Below are 18,727 nucleotides of genomic sequence, written 5' to 3'. Positions count from 1 at the left end.
AATGAAACACACAATACTATTCACATACACATAACTTACTTCCAAGATTTTTTAATAAATATTTGTGGGTAAAATTCCCCCATTAATAGTTCTAAAATTATCAATAGGATTTGTTCATCCGTAAATTGAAGAATGCCCTTTATTATAATAAATGCATATAGATGATACCAATAATACATGAAATCAGAGATTCACAGGCTCCCTTGGGTGAGATGCATTAAAAGACAAATATAGATTAATATCAAAATTTCATCAGAACCCTGGTTGAAGTTTACAACCAAACAGACAAACTGTGTTTCTCTTTCATATGGGTATAAATTACATACGAAATAGGAACAGGAGTAGACCATTCGGCCCCTTGAGGCTGCTTTACATTGAATAAAATCATGGCTGATCATCTTGTGTTTCGATTTCCACACTCCCATCTACCCCTGATAACCTTTGACTCCCTTGCCTAACAAGAATCTATCTATCTTTGCCTTATCAATGACCCCACCTCCACTGCCTTCTTAGGTTGAGCTCCAAAGTCGCACAATGCTCAGAGAAAAAAATTCTCCTCGTCTCAGTCCTAAAAAAGTGACCCCTAATTTTAAAACAGTGCCCCCAAGTTCTGAACTCACCCACAAGAGGAAACATCCTCTCAAAGTCAACCTTGTCAAGGCCATTCAGGATCTTGTATGCTTCAATCAAATCACTCCTCATTCTTCTAAACTCCTGTGGAAACAAGCCCAGTCTGTTCAACCTTTCCTCATAAGACAACCCACTCATTCCAGGTATCAATCTAGTAAACCTCCTCTGTTCTGCTTCCAATGCATTTACATCCTTCCTCAAATAAGGAGACCAAAACTGCACACAATAGTCGAGGTGCAGTCTCACTAATTTCCTGTATAACTGAAGCGGAATATCCTTACTTTTATGTTCAATCCCTCTCGTAATAAAGGATAGCATTCCATTAGCTTTTTTAATTACTTGCTGTACCTGCATACTAACTTTTTGTGACTCGTGTACTAGAACACTTAGATCCCTCTGCGCCTCAGAATTATGCAGCCGTTCTCTCTTTAAGTAATACTCTGTTTTTTTGTTCTTCCAGCCAAAGTGAACAACTTCACATTTTCCCGCATTAAACTCAATTTGCCAATCACTCAACCTATCTACATCCATCTGCAACCTCCTCATGTCCTCTTCACAACACAATTTCCTACCTATCTTTGTGTCATCTGCAAATTTAGCTACCATGTCTTCGCTCCCTTCATATAAGCCATTGATGTAAATCTTAAAAAGTTGAGACCCCAGCACAGACCCCTGTGGGACTCCATTCGTCACATACTGCCAATCCGAAAAAGACCCATTTATGTATACTCTCTGTTTTCTGCCAGCCAGCCAATCTTCTATCCATCCTAATATGTTACCCCCTATACCATGTGCTTTTATTTCTCATAATAACCTTTGATGTGGCACCTTGTCAAATGCCTTCTGGAAATCCAAGTACAGTACGTCTACAGACTCCCCTTTAGCCACCGCATATGTTACTCCTTCAAAACCTCCAATAAACTGGTTAAACATGATTTTCCTTTCACCAAACAATGCTGACTCTTTCCAATTGCCTTGAGCTCTTCTAAATGCCAAGCTATAACCTCCTTAATCGATTCTAATAACTTCCCCATGACAGACGTCAAGCTAACTGGCCTATAGTTTCCTGCCTCCCTCTGTTCTTGAATAGAGGTGTTTGTTATATTTGCTACTTTCCAGTCTAATGGAACATTTCCAGAATCTAGCGAATTTTGGAAAATTAACACCAGCACATCGACTACATCATTAGCCATCTCTTTCATGATCCTAGGATGTAATCCATGCAGACCCAGAGACTTGCCAGCCCACAGCTCCATCAGTTTGCTCATACCATCTCCCAAGTGATTTCAATTTCACCAAGTTCCTCTCTCCCTTTCACCTCCTGATTTGCAGCTTATTTATATCATTTTCTATTTTTACATCATTTAGGATTTCATTTACAAAGTGTTGCTTTGATCATTTGATTATCACACCTACTTCTTGATTTTATAATATCACAAAGTTTTGTGGTTGTGGTGCTAACCAAAAAATAAAATGATAGAGCTTTCTGATGCCGTTAGATAAATGGGTTCATTATAGATAAGCAAGGGACTCACTTGCGTTGTTAACCTGTCAGATCAAATAGTTTTCTTTTAAATGGTGAAAGGTCAAAATCCTGAAATAGTACTGTGGCATGAATAGATAAAAATATTTAACATGCTAAAATTCTTCCTGAGATGAAAAGAATGTCTGACAAAACCAATAAATGCATTCAAACCACATAATAACTCCAAAGCAATCTTCACATAAATACTAGTTGGAACTTAAAAAAAAAATTATTTTCCACACAGTAGTGGTATTTGATTCAAGACAGCTCTGTTTATAAAGATTAGATCATAGATTTGAATTGCTACATTTTTCTAAAGATATTAAATGAATGTTAGATCCTTAGAAGTGTATACTGTGGGGTTGATATACATCTAATAAAATATTTAAAGATGGATACCATAATCTCCATGGCGCTCCAACGGGATGTTCCCCAGTACATAGCCATTCCTTGGTTTATCACATATGTCATTGCCCGGACGATCTCTAAATGAGGTTTGGGGTGGGAGGGAAGTAAATAAAAAGATAAAAATTAGGTACTTCACCCTTCCTAATATACAAGAACCCTACATGAAACATAACTTTTGACAGAACAGTAATATTTGTAGTTGGTAATGCTACAGGCCTACATTTTCCTCTACTTCCTTGACTCCAGTTCCTTTCAACTACTGAAATACACATAACTTCAGAAATTAAACATTTTTTTGTTTTTCAAGACAGCTTTGAACTGTGCCTATCCTTTGCTTTAGAGGTTTTAAAGCATGGTTGATTTGACCTGAAGTCCCATGTCTTTCAGGCAACCCCACTGAGATTGATTTTGCCTCGATCGAACTTGTCCTCCCCACTGCTGTTTATATAATGTTGTCAGAAAATATAACCATAATCACACCAGTTCACTGTACTACATTCTAGGATACTATCTGTTGCAGCATATTGCAAATTAAAGAATCATACATTGGTTTTACCAGACAAGATCAATTTCGTAGTGACAGTAGCATTATAGGTAATGGTTTACTGCTAGAAAAGATATGATTGGAGCAGGATACAGAAATTACCTGCCCATTTTCTGATATTCCAGTTTTACAACACTGTTGGAATCTTGTTCATATTTGAACAAAACCTCAGCTGTGAGCTCAAACGACATGGACAGCAATGGAAAATACAGCCAGTTAAAAGACACATTTACTACTCTGATAAATCCTGGTGATTGGGAAGTAATCAGGCAACACTCATATAATCTTTCCATCCTCTTTGAACAGCAAACATGAGTGTTATTCTCACTCCAATCAGTTTGTGCAGGAGTGGGTAATGGAAGCATTTAAAAGTAGACAATTTTTCATTTGTTGCCTGTATCACTGCTGCTGATCCAACATCACAACTATTTTGCAAAATTACTGATTGAAGTGGAATTGCAGTTAAAACATTTTCAAGGAGTGATGAACTGAATAAATTATATCATTTTAACACCAACAGTAGGTAAAACAAAATAATGTTTTCAAAAGACAAAATGAAAAACTTCCAAATAATATGCATGAAACATCAATTATTTGAAAAACTATATCACGTTGTTTTAGCAATACACTCTTGATTTTTCACATGATTACTTATTTTATTCTGCATCCATTCTTCAGATGAGGTATTAAATTGAGGCCCTGTATGGCTATTCCAATGTTTCTTGTGGGCATTATAGGTCTGATGGAACCTATTAAGGAGCAGAGTTCTTCCAGTGTTCTGGTCAATGTTCCTCCTTCAACTGCCACTAAAAATAGTGTAACTAGCCAAGAGCAAGCAAAATTGCTTCCACATAAGTCACTATTAATTGCAGGTGAAGTGCTCTGAGACATTTAAGAGAGACATGATTTTATTCTTTGAGGTAACATTTCATAAACATAGCACTTCGTGTGCACAAGCCACTGACTCTTGGTGGCAAGGTTTATGCTGCAGCTGCTCCAGAGAAAAAGCACAGGCCCAGCAATTTTTGACCAATATCTGCTGTTCCTTTTCAATACTATTTATTCCCATGACACATAATTATGCTTTAAAAATCAAAGGATCTCCATCAACAATCTTGTGAAAACAGACATTAGTTTCCCTCTACTACGGAGGAGCTAGGTTCCAAGATTTTATAACATACTGTATGTCATAGGAATAGGTATTGAGAAAGAAAAAGAAAACTTCTCATACTTAAGTTAAACAATACTGACAGCATCTGTCTCAGGAGGATGTTAAGGGTCGATATTTATTCAAGATTTGTTTCAGTATCATAGATCACTGTTTTGACAATTCTTTTTGGCAAGATGACGTGCTGACTGTTGCTGCTAAATTAATATAAGCAAAATCCATTTTTATCCTGCCAGTGTAGTGTAGGGCTGTCTCGGAAAGAATGGCATCAGACAACATGGAGGAAATACTGAGGATATTTTCTCCCAAGGATCCCTAAGCAACAGCCTGTTTTATCTTAAAATATATAAAAGACCATAATTTAATTTTGCTCCACATTTGAGAGAGAATCTTCACTGCTTGCATTGTGATGTGGCAGAAAAGATTACCAACTCATTATAGAACTTGCACAATTTTCATTTCATTGAAGTGAATGACATAAAAATTGGACAGAGTTGGTCATGGGTGGGCAGTCTGCTCTGCCAGAATATCACCCAGGCAGTGAGGCACAAGTTTTCTTCTTGCAGTGTTAGTATCACTGTTCCTACTATGAACAACCATTACACAATAATTACCACAGTCTAATCTTCAATAAATACTGAATAAATGAAGAATAAAAGGCTGGTAGTAATTTTAATATAATGGCACAAGAAGGTAACTGATAATTTCATTAAGTGAAACAGGTTTAGACACAATTTTCAATTTAGGTTACAATCCATTACACATTTCTTGAAAACTTTTGTCTATCATACATATATTAAGTGTTCACATTAAGTGTGACATTTTTGATTGCATCTTTTCTTTACTTGCATGCAGAGTGGGCTTTGAAAAGCACCACATTAGAAAAAGCAAGATAGATATTTATTTCTCAAAAATTATAAACCCCGTTCAGCCTTCAATTAGTGATCTTGAATTGTTTTAAGATTTATCACCAACCACAATATGTTGAATATGTTTTCATTACTTTATTGCCAGCAACAAAAATCATTTTTGCTTTTGATTCTTTTTCCAGGCTCTTCTGGCTCTATTACTCACAATTTGATTTGTCAGACCTGCTCTATCATCATAGCCACTAGGAGGTGCACCTCTTCCAGGAAAGATGCCTAACCCACTATGGAGGGAGGAAGTTTATGCACCATAAACTGAGAACTATTACCAGCTGCTTTCTGGATAATCCTGGTGCTGACACTAAAGAAGCATTTACACTATAGGAATATAGCAGAGAGCAGATACGTGGGTGTCTTTCTGAAAACCCATAGTGGGGTACATTATACACATGCATTTTGATGCCACTTTACTCACCTATATAATGTCAGCTCCAGTGAAACTGCCAAACTGACTGTTGGATAAAATCAAGAAATTTCAATGGCTACATTGTTGAATTGTGTGGAGGTGGATTCTTGTGGCACTGAGGTTTACATTAGGAAGCCTTTTGGCCCATCATATGCATAGAAACATCCAAAATGAATCCCATTGCTGTGTTTTCTCCCCATAACACTGTAAGCTCTGTTGCAAGTATTCATCTACTCTTCTCATTAAAAAATGTAAATGGCTTTTGTCCTAACTATTCTCTGTGACAAAACATTCCATGTTTCAACAACTCTTTAGAAAAATAAACTTATCCTAAACCCTTAATCTCTCAGCAACATTTTTAAATTGATGGCCCACTTGTTAGTGGCTCCACAACCAGAGAAAATAGCTTTACACTATTCACGCTATTAAAAACCTTCATAATTTAAAAACTCCCTCAAATCTCCTTAATTTTCCCTGTTCCAGTATCTCACATCTTTCCTCTATAACTACAGTTTTTCGTCCCTGAAATTATCCTTTAATCAATAAATTGATTTTGGAATTATACTCCTGAACTAAGTGGTCTTGTTCAATGTTGTTGTACATAAAGAATTTGCATTTATATAGCACTTCCGCAACCTCAGAACATTCCAAAATGCTTTAAAGTCAAAAACTGTTTTTTGAACTCCCTATGTAACAGCACTGTGGGAGTCCCTTCCCAAGAGTGCTTCAAGAAAGCAGCTTACCACCACCTACTCAAGGGCAAAAGGAATGGGCAATAAATGTTGGCCTTGCCGGTGATGCCCACATTTCATGCATAAATTTTATAGTGTAGTCACTGTGGTAAACTAGACAAGAGTGGCAGCCAATTTGCAAATAGCACTAATTAAATAATTGACAGAGACACACGCTGTCAGTTATAAAAAAAAACTAATTGACTTACAGGAATAAACATTTTAAAATTTTGTCTTTACCTTCTACAAAAGGCCAATCCCTTAATGTTATGCTCATTACATCCACACATTCTGCAAAGCACAATGCTGAATCAGCCAAGCTGGTCCAAGGGCCTACTTTATTTAGGGGTCAATACCATGATTAAAATATTTTAGTTTTCTGGGGACAGAACTAAAAGCATACACAAGCCATTTTATCACCTAAATGCAGGCATCATTGCTCCTTTAACACAGCTCACCTGTACAAGATGAATGCTTCTGCACTTCCATGTTCTATCCTTGAGAGTTTGTATCCTTAATGGTGATATTGACAGTTTGGGATGGCATTTGTAAGTTTTTTTTCATACTGCAGTTTGAGCGTTTTTTCAGCTGCAAAATTGGCTGCTGCTGCCTTTTGGCTTTTTCACATAGTATTGCTGCAAACAACAGTTGCTTCCTCAGCATTGATTACAATGAATTCCATTTAAATGGAGGGAAACTGTAGATTGCTGTGGAACTGAGGGATCTGGATGTCCTTGTACGTGAATCACAAAAAGTCAGCATGCAGGCACAGCAAGTAATTAAAAAGGCAAATGAAATGCTGGCCCTTATTGCAAGGGGCATGGAATATAAATGTAGGAAGGTCTTGCTACAACTGTACAAGGTATTGGTGTGATTACATTTAGCGTACTGTGTACAGTTTTGGTCTCCTTGCTGAAGGAGGATATACCTGCATTGAAAGCAGTTCAGAGAAGGTTCACTAGGTTGATTCCTGGGATGAAGAGTTAGTCTTGAGGAAAGGTTGAGCCTATACTCATTGGAGTTTAGAAGGAGGGGTGCTTATTGAAACATATAAGATTCCGAGGTGGGTGTGAGAGGGTGGATGCTGGGAGGATGTTTCCCCTTGTGGGGAAATCTAGAACTAAGAGGCCCAATTTAAAAATAAAGGGTCCCCCCATTTAAGACAGAGATGAGGACAAATTAGGCCACAATTTGATCCCATGACCTTGTTAAATAGTGAGGCAGGTTTGAGGGGCTGAATAGCCTTCTCCAATTCCTATTTCTTGTGATCTTATGAGCCTACTAATAGCTGTTATAGATTTGGAGGAGGAAGAAGATTTCAGATAGAGGGAAGAAAACTATTGAACTTGTACCTTGGGCATCTGGCACCCACTTGCACAGCACCCAAGCATTCAAACCTGGATGAGTGCAGCTCCAACAATCAAAGAAGCTCAACACCATCCATGACAAAACAGCCCGTTTGACTGACACCCCATCCACCACCTGAAATATTCACTCCCTCCACCACCGATGCACAGTGGCAGCAGTGTGCACCATTTACAAGATGCACTGCAGCAACTCGTCAAGCCTCCTTCGACAGCATCTTCCAAATCCATGACTCCTACACTTTGAAGGACAAGGGCAGTCAATGCATGGGAACACCACCACCATGAAGCTCCCCCCAAGCCGCTCACCATCCTCACTATTCCTTCAATGTCACTGGGTCAAAATTCTGGCACTCCGTCCGTAACAGCACTGAGGATGTACCTAGACCACAGGGACAGCAGCGGTTCAACAAGGCGGCTCACCATCAGCTTCTCCAGGGCAATTAGGAATGGGCAATAAATTCTGGCCTAGCCAGCGATGCCCACATCCTGTGAAAGAAAGAAAAACTGAGGTACAGCTTAAGAAAGGGATGTCTGAAGATACCTGTCCTCACAATCTAAACTTTGCAATATAGGCTGTCACAGATCCATGTTGTCTACCAAAGGTTGAACTTATTTGTATTCTTTCATGGGATATGAGCATCAATGGCAAGGCCATCATATATTGCCGAACCCTAATTGCTCTTGAGAAGGTGGTAATGAGCAGTGGCACTCCAACTGATGTAGGTACGCCAACAGGGTACTTAATACACTGTTAAAAACCTCATTCAATGCCTCATCCAACAAGGTGGTTTACACAGCAACATTGTACTAATAGCATAAAAGGGCAAGTTCTTGTCATTGCAAGCTGTGGTTACTTCAACAGCGCACCCTATGAAGAAGGGTCGAATTGCTGACAGCAACTTCTGGATTTTGGTGTCTACTGCTCATGTGCGGACTCTAGAAGTTATCAGTTTCACTGTCATTACTATTGCAAAATCTAGGCTAATATAAGAATGACAAGCAGGAATAAGCAGAAACCATTCAGTCCATCTCTCTCCTAACAGAGCTTGACCAGCCTGTTAAAATATCCAGCCCACCATGGTGCCAGCCAGGGGCTTTCCCTCTCTTTGTTCTTTTGAAAGAAGAAGGTACCATTATTTTTCTACGCTAAAAGAACAACTACTGTTTTCAAATGAAACAATTGATTATAGAAACAAAAACACCTGGAAAAACTCAGCAGGTCTGACAGCATCTGCAGAGAGGAATACAGTTGACGTTTTGAGTCCGTATGACTCTTCATCAGAACTAAAGGAAATAGAGAAATGAGGTGAAGTATAAGCTGGTAGCGGGGGGGGCGGTGGGACAGGTAGAGCTGGGTAGGGGATGGAGACAAAGAAGGGATTGCCAAAGATGTCATAGACAAAAGGGTGTTGACGGTGGTGCTATTATCTAAGGAATGTGCTAATGGGGACATGAAGGGTAGCAAGCAGGACAAACTAGTGGCTTGTCAAAACCGCTGTCAACACCCCTTTGTCTTTTTGTCTGACATCTTTGGCAATCTCTTCTTTGCCTCCACCTATCACTGGCCCCCTACCCAGCTCTACCTGTCCCACACCCCTCTACCAGCTTATATTTCACCTCATTTCTCTATTTCCTTAGTCCTGATGAAGAGTCATACGGACTCGAAACGTCAACAATATTCCTCTCCGCAGCTGTCAGACCTGCTGAGTTTTTCCAGGTGTTTTTGTTTTTGTTTCAGATTTCCAGCATCCACAGTATTTTGCTTTTAACTGATTACAAAAATTCATTTCTGAGTCAAGGCCTGAGATTTTAATGTGATTTTAATGTACATTTCCCCTTTGGTCAGAAGTGCTTGTACTGAGGTTAGACCAATAGGATGAGAAGGAGTGACTTGTAGACATTTTCATTTATGCTCTCTGGATGAGTGCAGAACAATCAATTTGTTATATTTTGGAGTGAAAATTGATTTGTTTTGGGAACTTGAAAAGAACCCAGCTTGCATTTTTAGAACTAGTCTCCCAGGGTTTGTTCATGGATGAAAATTAAAGTTTAATTTAGTGCCTAAGTATGCTACAGACCCACTGCAGATACATAAATAAATAAACACTTCCCTGTGCACTTTGCAGTTTTCTAGTTTGTTTGTCTCTGCTATTTGTACAAGTAGCCAGTTTTATTTTTCATTTATTTTGTTGATGGTGTCTTCAACGCAGCAGGTTACCGGGCATTCTGGTGCTAATTACTGATTATCTACTCCTCCATCCTCACCTGCTTGTATGATTTTAAAAAACACTTCCTGAAGATAACTGGGGATAGAAGCATAGTGGGATTGGATCCCTATGGGTCACATTGAGTATGGAACATAGAGAACTGAGCAGACTGTGAAACTCATGCATCTACTCAGAGCAGGGGACAAAAAATACATTTACACATTTACTCTGACCATTATTTGAAGGGGTGTAAAGGGGAATGCCATGGTTTCTATTATCACCAATAGTAATTTTTAACAGGGGTGGTCAGTCACTTTAGATACTGCACATTAAAGCAGTGGCAGCAAGAAATCAAGTGAGAATGGGGTGGTACCTGTTGGAGCCAATTTTAATCGCACAATTACTCCATTTCTGCCAGGGAGTTGGGTAAAAATAGACCCTATCCTCTTGTTTCTCAAACTGACGTTCTGCTGATTTATTTTTGCTTGTGTTGTGGTTCACAGTAATTACACTCTCTGCAGACTCCTGCTTTCTTTGTTCAGGACCCTTGTGACTATTGCCTCAGTAGTACACCTGAGTTTCGCTACTAAGCAATTCGATTTAAATTTTGAACTGTCCATGCTGCTGGCAGTTAAGAGGGAGAATGATTGATAAATAAAAGTTAATATAACTTACTTAAGTTAATGTAACTTATTTAACTTCTGTTAATTTAAAACTGAATTCCCTCCTTCTATCCCATAGTTAGGAGCTTTTAAACAAAGTTAACTGCTGGACATTTCCATATGTCAATACATATATTAAAACACAAAACAATACATGATCAAGGACATATTACAGGATTTACTAAGGTACCAAATTAAATCTTAGCCATTTGTTGGTGTGCAATTCCACCATTAACGTACGTACAGTAATTCATCAGTCCGGCTCACAATGTTGCTCGCTTACATTAGCTGGAAGTACATATATTCATATGCAGGCACCTGTCCTCTCCAGGCAAGAGGAACACGTCCTGGCATTGCATCTTTTTTGAATTAAAAAAAGCATAGGGGGCACTAATTCCCCGGTGCATTCCTTATGGCAACACCTCGACCAGACTGACCAACCAATCAGCACCCCTTTTCTCATGGGAGTATAAATTATTGCTCCCTTTGAAATTTGGCATGTTTATATCTGTCCTGATGAGTGCAAGGTGAAAAGATCCAACAGCATGTCTCTTTTTTCAGCAATACTCAGAAAAGATCTTCTGCTGCTGCTTCTCAAATGTGCCAAAAAACAGGCTGCAGTCAGCTCACTGCCAATTAGTTAGACTAACTTTTCCAAAGCTCCATACTTAATGCCAGCAGTCAAAGGAGTACAGTAGCATGGTGGTTATGTTATTGCACTACTAATCCAGAGGCCTGGGCTAATAATCTGGAGACATGAATTCATATCCCACCACTGCAGCTGGGAAATTAAATTCAATTAATTCATTATAATCTGGATTAAAAGCTAGTATCAGTAATGGTGACCATGAAATTACTGGTTGTTTTGAAACCCATTTGGTTCACTGGAAGTGAGTGTATACTGTTCCATGTTAGTTTCACTGTGCTTGCAGAAATTGTGTCTGTACTACTGTAGATTAGCAATTCCTTCTACAAATGGGCATTGAACAGCTATATTCTTGAAGATTTGAAAATATATTGAGTAAATGAACTGTTTTTAGAAGTATGATAAGAGTACACTGCAGTGGTGTCATAAGTTGTTCATTTTGAAATTGCATTTCTCACAATCAACATCTTAGAATACTTCACACTTCCTTGAATTTATAAACGTTTCATTAAGATGGCTGAAAAAAACATATTCTTTACCCAAAGCGATGGTGTGCCTATTGAAGGTAATTTTCTAACCTTGTGATTCTCACTCACCAGAAGCGTATATCAGAAATCTGGATAAAAGCTGCACATGATCTACTGAGTAATGATTGGAAAATCTTGTGTGCTAGGAACCAAATTTTCATTATGTGCTATAGGCAGGTGAAGATACCAGGCAGAAGCCTGCAGTTAGAAAATTATTCTTAAAAGTTTGCATGGGATCTTTAAGCACCTGTTTTTTTTTTACAAATTGACATTATTTCTGCATAATGGGTTGAATAATACGCTCCGATGCGATGGGTAGGAGCCGCATCCAGAAGTGGACGGCCTCTTGATTTGCGGGGTTGCCATCCTAACATGTCAAATAAAATGGCAAATAGGCCAATTTGAAGAGAGGGGGGTATTGAGGGTCAAAGGGAGTGACGATTTTGCCCAATTAGTCCGGGAGGACAGGATGTCCAGTGTCGGATGTCGTTAGCTGTGACCCAGAACGAGGTCACAGCCAGTCATTTAAAGGGCCACTTGGCACAGGGCAGAGTCAGGTGATCCAGCAAATGTGTTCCAACAGCATAGTACTTCTGCATTTTTGACTAGATGTTTACAGTTCTTTAATGTAATTGTGCATCTATTTAAGCTTTTTTCTGAAATGTCCTTGGCTTGCCACTGATCCACAGGTGGCATTCAACTTGAACATTGACAAGTTTTCCTGATCTAAGCATAGAAGAGTTGTCTATTTATTGCATGTTTTCATCCAGAGTTGTCCGAGGCAAGTGAGCAAGGGGAGGGGCAGGGGAGAAGGGTCAAAGCAGCCCCTAGGTTTGACCAAGATTCTGCATGCCCTCCTCCAAACTATGTCCAGCAGACAGGAAGAGGGGACCTCTGTCTGTAAGTAGTACAGCCTGGGAGGAGTTGCTGCAGAGGTCAGTGGTGTTGAGCTGGTGTAGCTCACATGGGCACAAAGCCAGAAGAGACTCAAGGACCTCCTGAGGTCAGTGAGGTGAGCGAGACCTCAGTTTGTGCATTCTTGTGCCAGGAAGCTACAGGGTAGCGTTGCAAATGCATGAGGCATGTGATTTTGCCTGGAAGTCCAAGGCAGCATAATGGAGCAAAGGGATTGGGTGTTAGTGATGTCTGTGTGCATTTATCGCTTTGGTCCAGGTGGAGGGTGCGGGGTTGGGAACCTGTGCCAATTAGGGATGTGGACAGCATATTGGCTGCCAAACATTGTGCTGATCATGTGTAGGTAGGATAACATGAAATAACCTATCAGTGTTAGTGATAAGTGGTTAGTCACACCAACTTTCATGAGAAGCGAGCCCATAATGCCCGAGAGAGGCGCCAAACTGGAGGGGGTGTTCCTGACCTGATAATACTGAGGAAGAGGTTCTCATGGTCTCCACATCCGAGGCCTCCAGGTCGATTGGCAGAGGCAAGGTTGGAGGAAGGCGTGGGTATGGTGAGATTGCAAACTGCCGAAACCAAGAGAAAGAGGGATAGGGAAAGTGGGAGGTGGATTGAAGTCTGGCTGGATTGAATGAAAGACTAAAACCCAGGGAAGCTTCACAATCAAAAGCTTCGGATGTTGCTGCAAGTGTGTATAGTGTTTGCATTGCGTCATATCTCACGCTGCATATGACTGTAAAGTTGCTGAGCATTGTGACTTGCCCTAAGTGGAAAGGCCTTTGAAGACTACTAATGCCCTTTCTTCTCTCTCTCTGGTGCAAGTGAGGCCTCTTCCACTGACCTGAATGTCGTTGCAAGGCTGTCATTCCCCTCTGAGGATGAGGAATAACCCTCGGAGGAAGCACTGTCACATCCTCTCTCTTGCCCAAGCATCAGCGCAGATACTGGCACCTCGGCAGGAATTAGCATGTCGGGATAAGGGCAGGCACAACCTGGTGAGGCCACTTCACCTTCACATATGCAGCTGCCGGAGAGTGTGGTGCAGCAGGCCTCGGGAGTCAGAGGTGTGTCCTGGGTGTTCTAGAGACTGATTCCAAGTCAGATGATGAGCCTCTGGAGTTGTCCGTGAGGTGACAGATGCTGGATGCCCAACACAAGGTCCATGGAGATATGCTGGATATAACGGGAGGTTGTGTGCTCAGGCCCAGACTGTGGAGGTGTCCATCCAGGCCATGTGCACTGCAATCACCCACTTTTTGGAGCACCAAGCTTCCTCTATAGATAGACTGGCAATTGTCCTGGAGGGGCAAGCCGAGTGTATTGTACTCCCATTGCCCTGGCTCTGTGATCAGGGTCCCATAGCCAAAGCAACAGGGGGACTGGGAGCGTGGGTACTGAGCCAACTTCTGGGACCTCACAGGAAGGCAGGGAGCACTTCATGGACCTAGTGGCAGAGGAGAAGCACCATCTGGAAACGTGTCCCAGTGCACTTCTGATGGGATCAGTATCTCTACTGTCCATCTACCATGGCATAGTCCCTGTCCAGTGTCATAGCGCCAGAAGCTCCTCCTGCCACTCAGCAGGTGTCTTCTAACATGGCGGGCTGCTCAAGACCTCAGCCATACAGAGGACGCCTATTGAAGTCATCGAGGACAAGGGAGATAGCAGATCAGCAGCCTCTCTCCAGTTCAGCTGCAAGTGAGGAGGGGGGGGAGCATTGCGCCAGAGCACTTGTAAATGCATTAAAAAAATTCCACAGTACTCACCAAGTGGGTCAGATGGGTGAATTCCTTATGCTTGTTATTGTTAAGTCTCATAATTATTATGGAAATAAACCCTGACTTCATTGTCTCTCATGTTACTGCTGTTGAACTTCTTTAGGGAGATAGACATTAGCTTTCATAGTTTGTGGCAGGGCAAGATGCATCGAGTGTCAATAACTGGACAGAGTTTTTTTCTTATTTATTCAGGGAATGTGGGCTTCGCTGGCTGGGGCGGCATTTATTGCCCATCCCTGGTTGCCCTTGAGAAGGTGGTGGTGAGCTGCCTTCTTGAACTGCTGCAGTCCATGTGGTGTAGGTACACCCACAGTGCTGTTAGGGAGGGAGTTCCAGGATTTTGACCCAGTGACAATGAAGGAACGATGATACATTTCCAAGTCAGGATGGTGAGGGACTTGGAGGGGAACTTCCAGGTGGTGCTGGTCCCATCTATCTGCTGCCCTTGTCCTTCTAGATAGTTGTGTGCATTAGTTTGCAGTCAAAGGAGTCTTGGTGAATTCCTGCAGTGCAATCGGCTGCTACTGTGCGTCAGTGGTGGAGGGAGTGAATGTTTGTGGCTGGGGTGCCAATCAAGCAGGCAGCTTTGTCCTGGATGGTGTCAAGCTTCTTGTGAGTTGTGGGAGCTGCACTCATCCAGGTAAGTGGGGAGTAATCCATCACACTCCTGACTTGTGCCTTGTAGGTGGTGGACAGGCTTTGGGAGTCAAAAGGTGAGTTACCCATCGCAGGATTCTTTGCCTCTGACTTGCTCTTGTAGCCACAGCATTTAGATAGCTAGTTCAGTTCAGTTTCTGGTCAATGGTAACCCCTAGGATGTTGATACTGGGGGATTCAGTGATGGTAATACCATTGAACATCAAGGAGCGATGGTTAGATTCTCTCTTGTTAGAGATGGCCATTGCCTGGCTGTTATGTGGTGCTAATGTTACTTGCCACTTGTCAGCCCAAGCCTGGATATTGTCCAGGTCTTGCAGCATTTGGACATGGACTGCTTCAGTATCTGAGGAGTCGCGAATGGTGCTGAACATTGTGCAATCATTAGCGAACATCCCCACTTCTGACCTTATGATGGAAGAAATGTCATTGTTGAAGCAGCTGAAGATGGTTGGGCCAAGGACACTACCCTGAGAAACTCCTGCAGTGATGTCCTGGGACTGAGATGATTAACCTCCAACAACCACAACCATCTTCCTTTGTGCTAAGTATGACACCAACCAGTGGAGAGTTTTCCCCCAATTCCCACTGACTCCAGTTTTGCTAGGGCTCCTTGTTGCTGCACTCAGTTAAATGCCACCTTGATGTCAAGGGCAGTCACTCTCACCTCACCTCGAGGTTTTAGCTGTTTTGTCCATGTTTGAACCAAGGCTGTAATGAGGTCAGGAGCTGAGTGGCCCTGGTGGAACCCAAACAGGGCCTCAGTGAGCAGGTTATTACTAAGCAAATGTCGCTTGATGGCACTGCTGATGATCCTTTCCAGGGTAAGTATGTTGACAGGACGGTGACATGAGTCTCATATTCCACATGGAAAAAGATTTGGACACATGTCGTGCATGCATCTGAGGTCGGGACGTCATAAACTCTGCCTTATCAAGGCATCTCTGGCATCACAGCCATCTATGTGATCACATCCAGGGCCTTCCACTTGAACGTTGCCATCTTCCCTCACTTCATCCTCGCCCTCATCCTCAGATGAACGAACAGGCCTTTCCTGTTAATAAAGGTGCAGTGCTGTCTAGCAGTAGCCTTTATAGCGAGATGCATGCAGTCAATAGCTCCCTGTACCCTGGGGAAACCTACAATCACCACAAGCCCTCTGGTTCTTTTGAGTTGACTCTGGCAGTGCATTGTGAAATAAATGTAATTCCCTTCTGAATATAGCATCAGTGAAGACCTTGATACAGTGATGTGGAGCAGGCTATGTTATGCCAATAAGGTCTCCACATGCTGCGTGAAAGGACTCTATCGAGAAGGAAGTTGAGTGCTAACAGCTAACGGCATTGTGTGACCCCCAAAGCAGTTGGACGAGATCTCCCCTGCCAGCATGTCAAAAAGGGTTATAATTGTGGCTCGAGAGCCTGAGTCTCCTCTTGCATTGTGTTTCAGACATCTGCAGATAGCTCACCCTCTGCCTATATACTCAAGGGGTTGCATAAGTCCTTCTACTTCTCCATTGGGGATTCATGGCGGCTTCATCAACCTCTGGGTCTGGCGCAACTGTGCCACCTTCAGTGTATCCTGGACCTCCCGCTGTGCCGTTCTGCCTTTCACTCTCCTCCTCCCCTCCTCACTGGAGTCTGTGTTTCCCAAAGAGACCACTATCCCCATGCTTGGCCTAGTTTGAAGGCTAAGTTGATGGTCAAGGTCTTAATGGACCTCACTGCAGGAGGAATAATGCCTCTAAATAAGGTCACATAAAAATGCAAGCTCTGCTTCTTGCATGAAGCACTTCCAGCAGTCAGAACTCTGAGCTGCTAAGATGAAACTCAGAGCACAGCTGAATCCTTTAAACCTGCCCTAACAAACTGCCTAATAAAAGAAAGGGAAACCCACCTGGCAGGAAACACACACTGCAGGTGTTTTATTGCTTACATGACATTTTATTCCAGTCAATTGCCTAATTAATGAGCTTAAATACCCCATTTAATGATATTTGAATAACGCAGACGGACTCCAGATTTTTAACCCCCCATCAGCTGTATTACCTGGAACTGGTGTGATGACATTGGGAACGCAACCTGATGTCATAACGCCTGATAATACATCGGTGTGGGTAGGTGATGTCCTCATTTTCGGAGCATATTATTCAGCCCAATGATTGTCTACATATTAACAATCGTGGGACTTCAATATAGTGCAAAACTTACAAACCAAAGTTAAGCATTAATGCCATTAATGTAAAACATCACCAAGATTCAAAGGATTTGAAGAGGGGATGAAAAGTAATGATCAGGTAAACATCAAAAGTCAATAAACTGTAACTACTTTGTGATGTTAAATTGCCACATGTGATTTCACAATGGTAGTTCCCTACATGTGATAAATAATTATGTTTTAAGTTTGCAAGTTCACAAATATCTCCTAGACCCTGAAGCTCTTGAGAAACATCTGTCACACAGCCACACTGGGGATTAGCATCAGTTGTATTGCATTATCATATCTGACAATTTTTGGCTGTTCAATGACACTTCCATTAGGAAACAGAGAACAGGTTTCTTACTGAACAGTCTCACTGAGCCTGACCTAAGGGATATAAACAATCATTGAAATCATCAATGTACATTGTGGATACTGTAATGGGCTTTTAATAGTCTTGCCAAGAAATGTTGGATGATAATCTGTCAGCAAACTGGTCTGCTGCAATATGATTAAAAACAGAAGGCGCTATAAATTCCCTGGATGATATCAACGTGCGTCACAGTGATAATACACCACATTTAATTTCTTAATTTTTAATGCTGCCATGTAACACTTTAAGCTCCATACAGGAAATGTTCAACCAGATAATTATGGAACAGGAATAAGTGCTGTACTGTTGCATTTAGTAATACACAGGTAGCATGTCGCATGGTTCTTTTGTGTATATATATTTATATACCCTTATACATATCTTGTATGTGTACCATATATATATATTATATTCAGAAATTTTTAGTGATAACAATAAATATAAAGCTTTTTTTTAAATGCAAAACTGCCAGATTATCTTTAGCATCCCCTTTTCTTTTACCCAGTCCTTCTTTGAGGATCTTAGCAGCTCTTCCGTTGCCCCACATTTTAGTTTTGAAATATTTTGTGTAAGAAATTTTGGCACCACCTTCACTTGCCTCTTACAACTTCCCTTGCTCACCTTCCAAATCATGGGTCATTACTATAACAGGGGTGGGTGTCTGTGATATAGTAACACAGCAGGGTTGCCTGTCCAGTAAAGTCAACAGAATTTCAGAGTGACACCAAACACTCAAAAAGAGGGAACCATAGGACCATCAGTTCAAAGAATGAAAGTGCAGCCAGAATCTTTGGGCAAGGTCCATGTAGGTACCTTACAAATCAAACAGCAATCATTCCTTCTGGGTTATCTGGTGGGGTCACTCCTGCAAGCATCAGTATCACTCAGCCTATGTATCTAATGGGCTTCCCAGGAACACCTCCAGATACGCTCCCAGATTGTCTTCATGACACAGGCAGAAGTTGCACCCCTCAGAGTTTCCTGTCAATTGATCTCTGTAGTAGAAACACAAAAAACCCGGTTATGCAACAACAAGCCCTCTTCCTCTACTACAC

The 18,727-nt window shown here is 41.4% G+C and overlaps 1 protein-coding gene across 2 annotated transcripts in view; it reads right to left on the bottom strand.

The window, feature by feature from the left end:
- kcnab1a (potassium voltage-gated channel subfamily A regulatory beta subunit 1a) overlaps positions 1-18,727 on the bottom strand; it is a 395,251-nt gene that overhangs the window by 33,195 nt on the left and 343,329 nt on the right. For both annotated transcript variants that reach the window (XM_041212026.1, XM_041212016.1), the window contains one exon: positions 2,555-2,640. In XM_041212026.1, coding sequence (XP_041067960.1) covers positions 2,555-2,640 — 86 coding nt within the window. The remainder of the gene's footprint in view (positions 1-2,554; positions 2,641-18,727) is intronic.

Source organism: Carcharodon carcharias, chromosome 2 (genome assembly GCF_017639515.1).
Source record: "Carcharodon carcharias isolate sCarCar2 chromosome 2, sCarCar2.pri, whole genome shotgun sequence".
Taxonomy (NCBI): domain Eukaryota; kingdom Metazoa; phylum Chordata; class Chondrichthyes; order Lamniformes; family Lamnidae; genus Carcharodon; species Carcharodon carcharias.
This window is presented reverse-complemented; position numbering and strand designations above follow the sequence as displayed.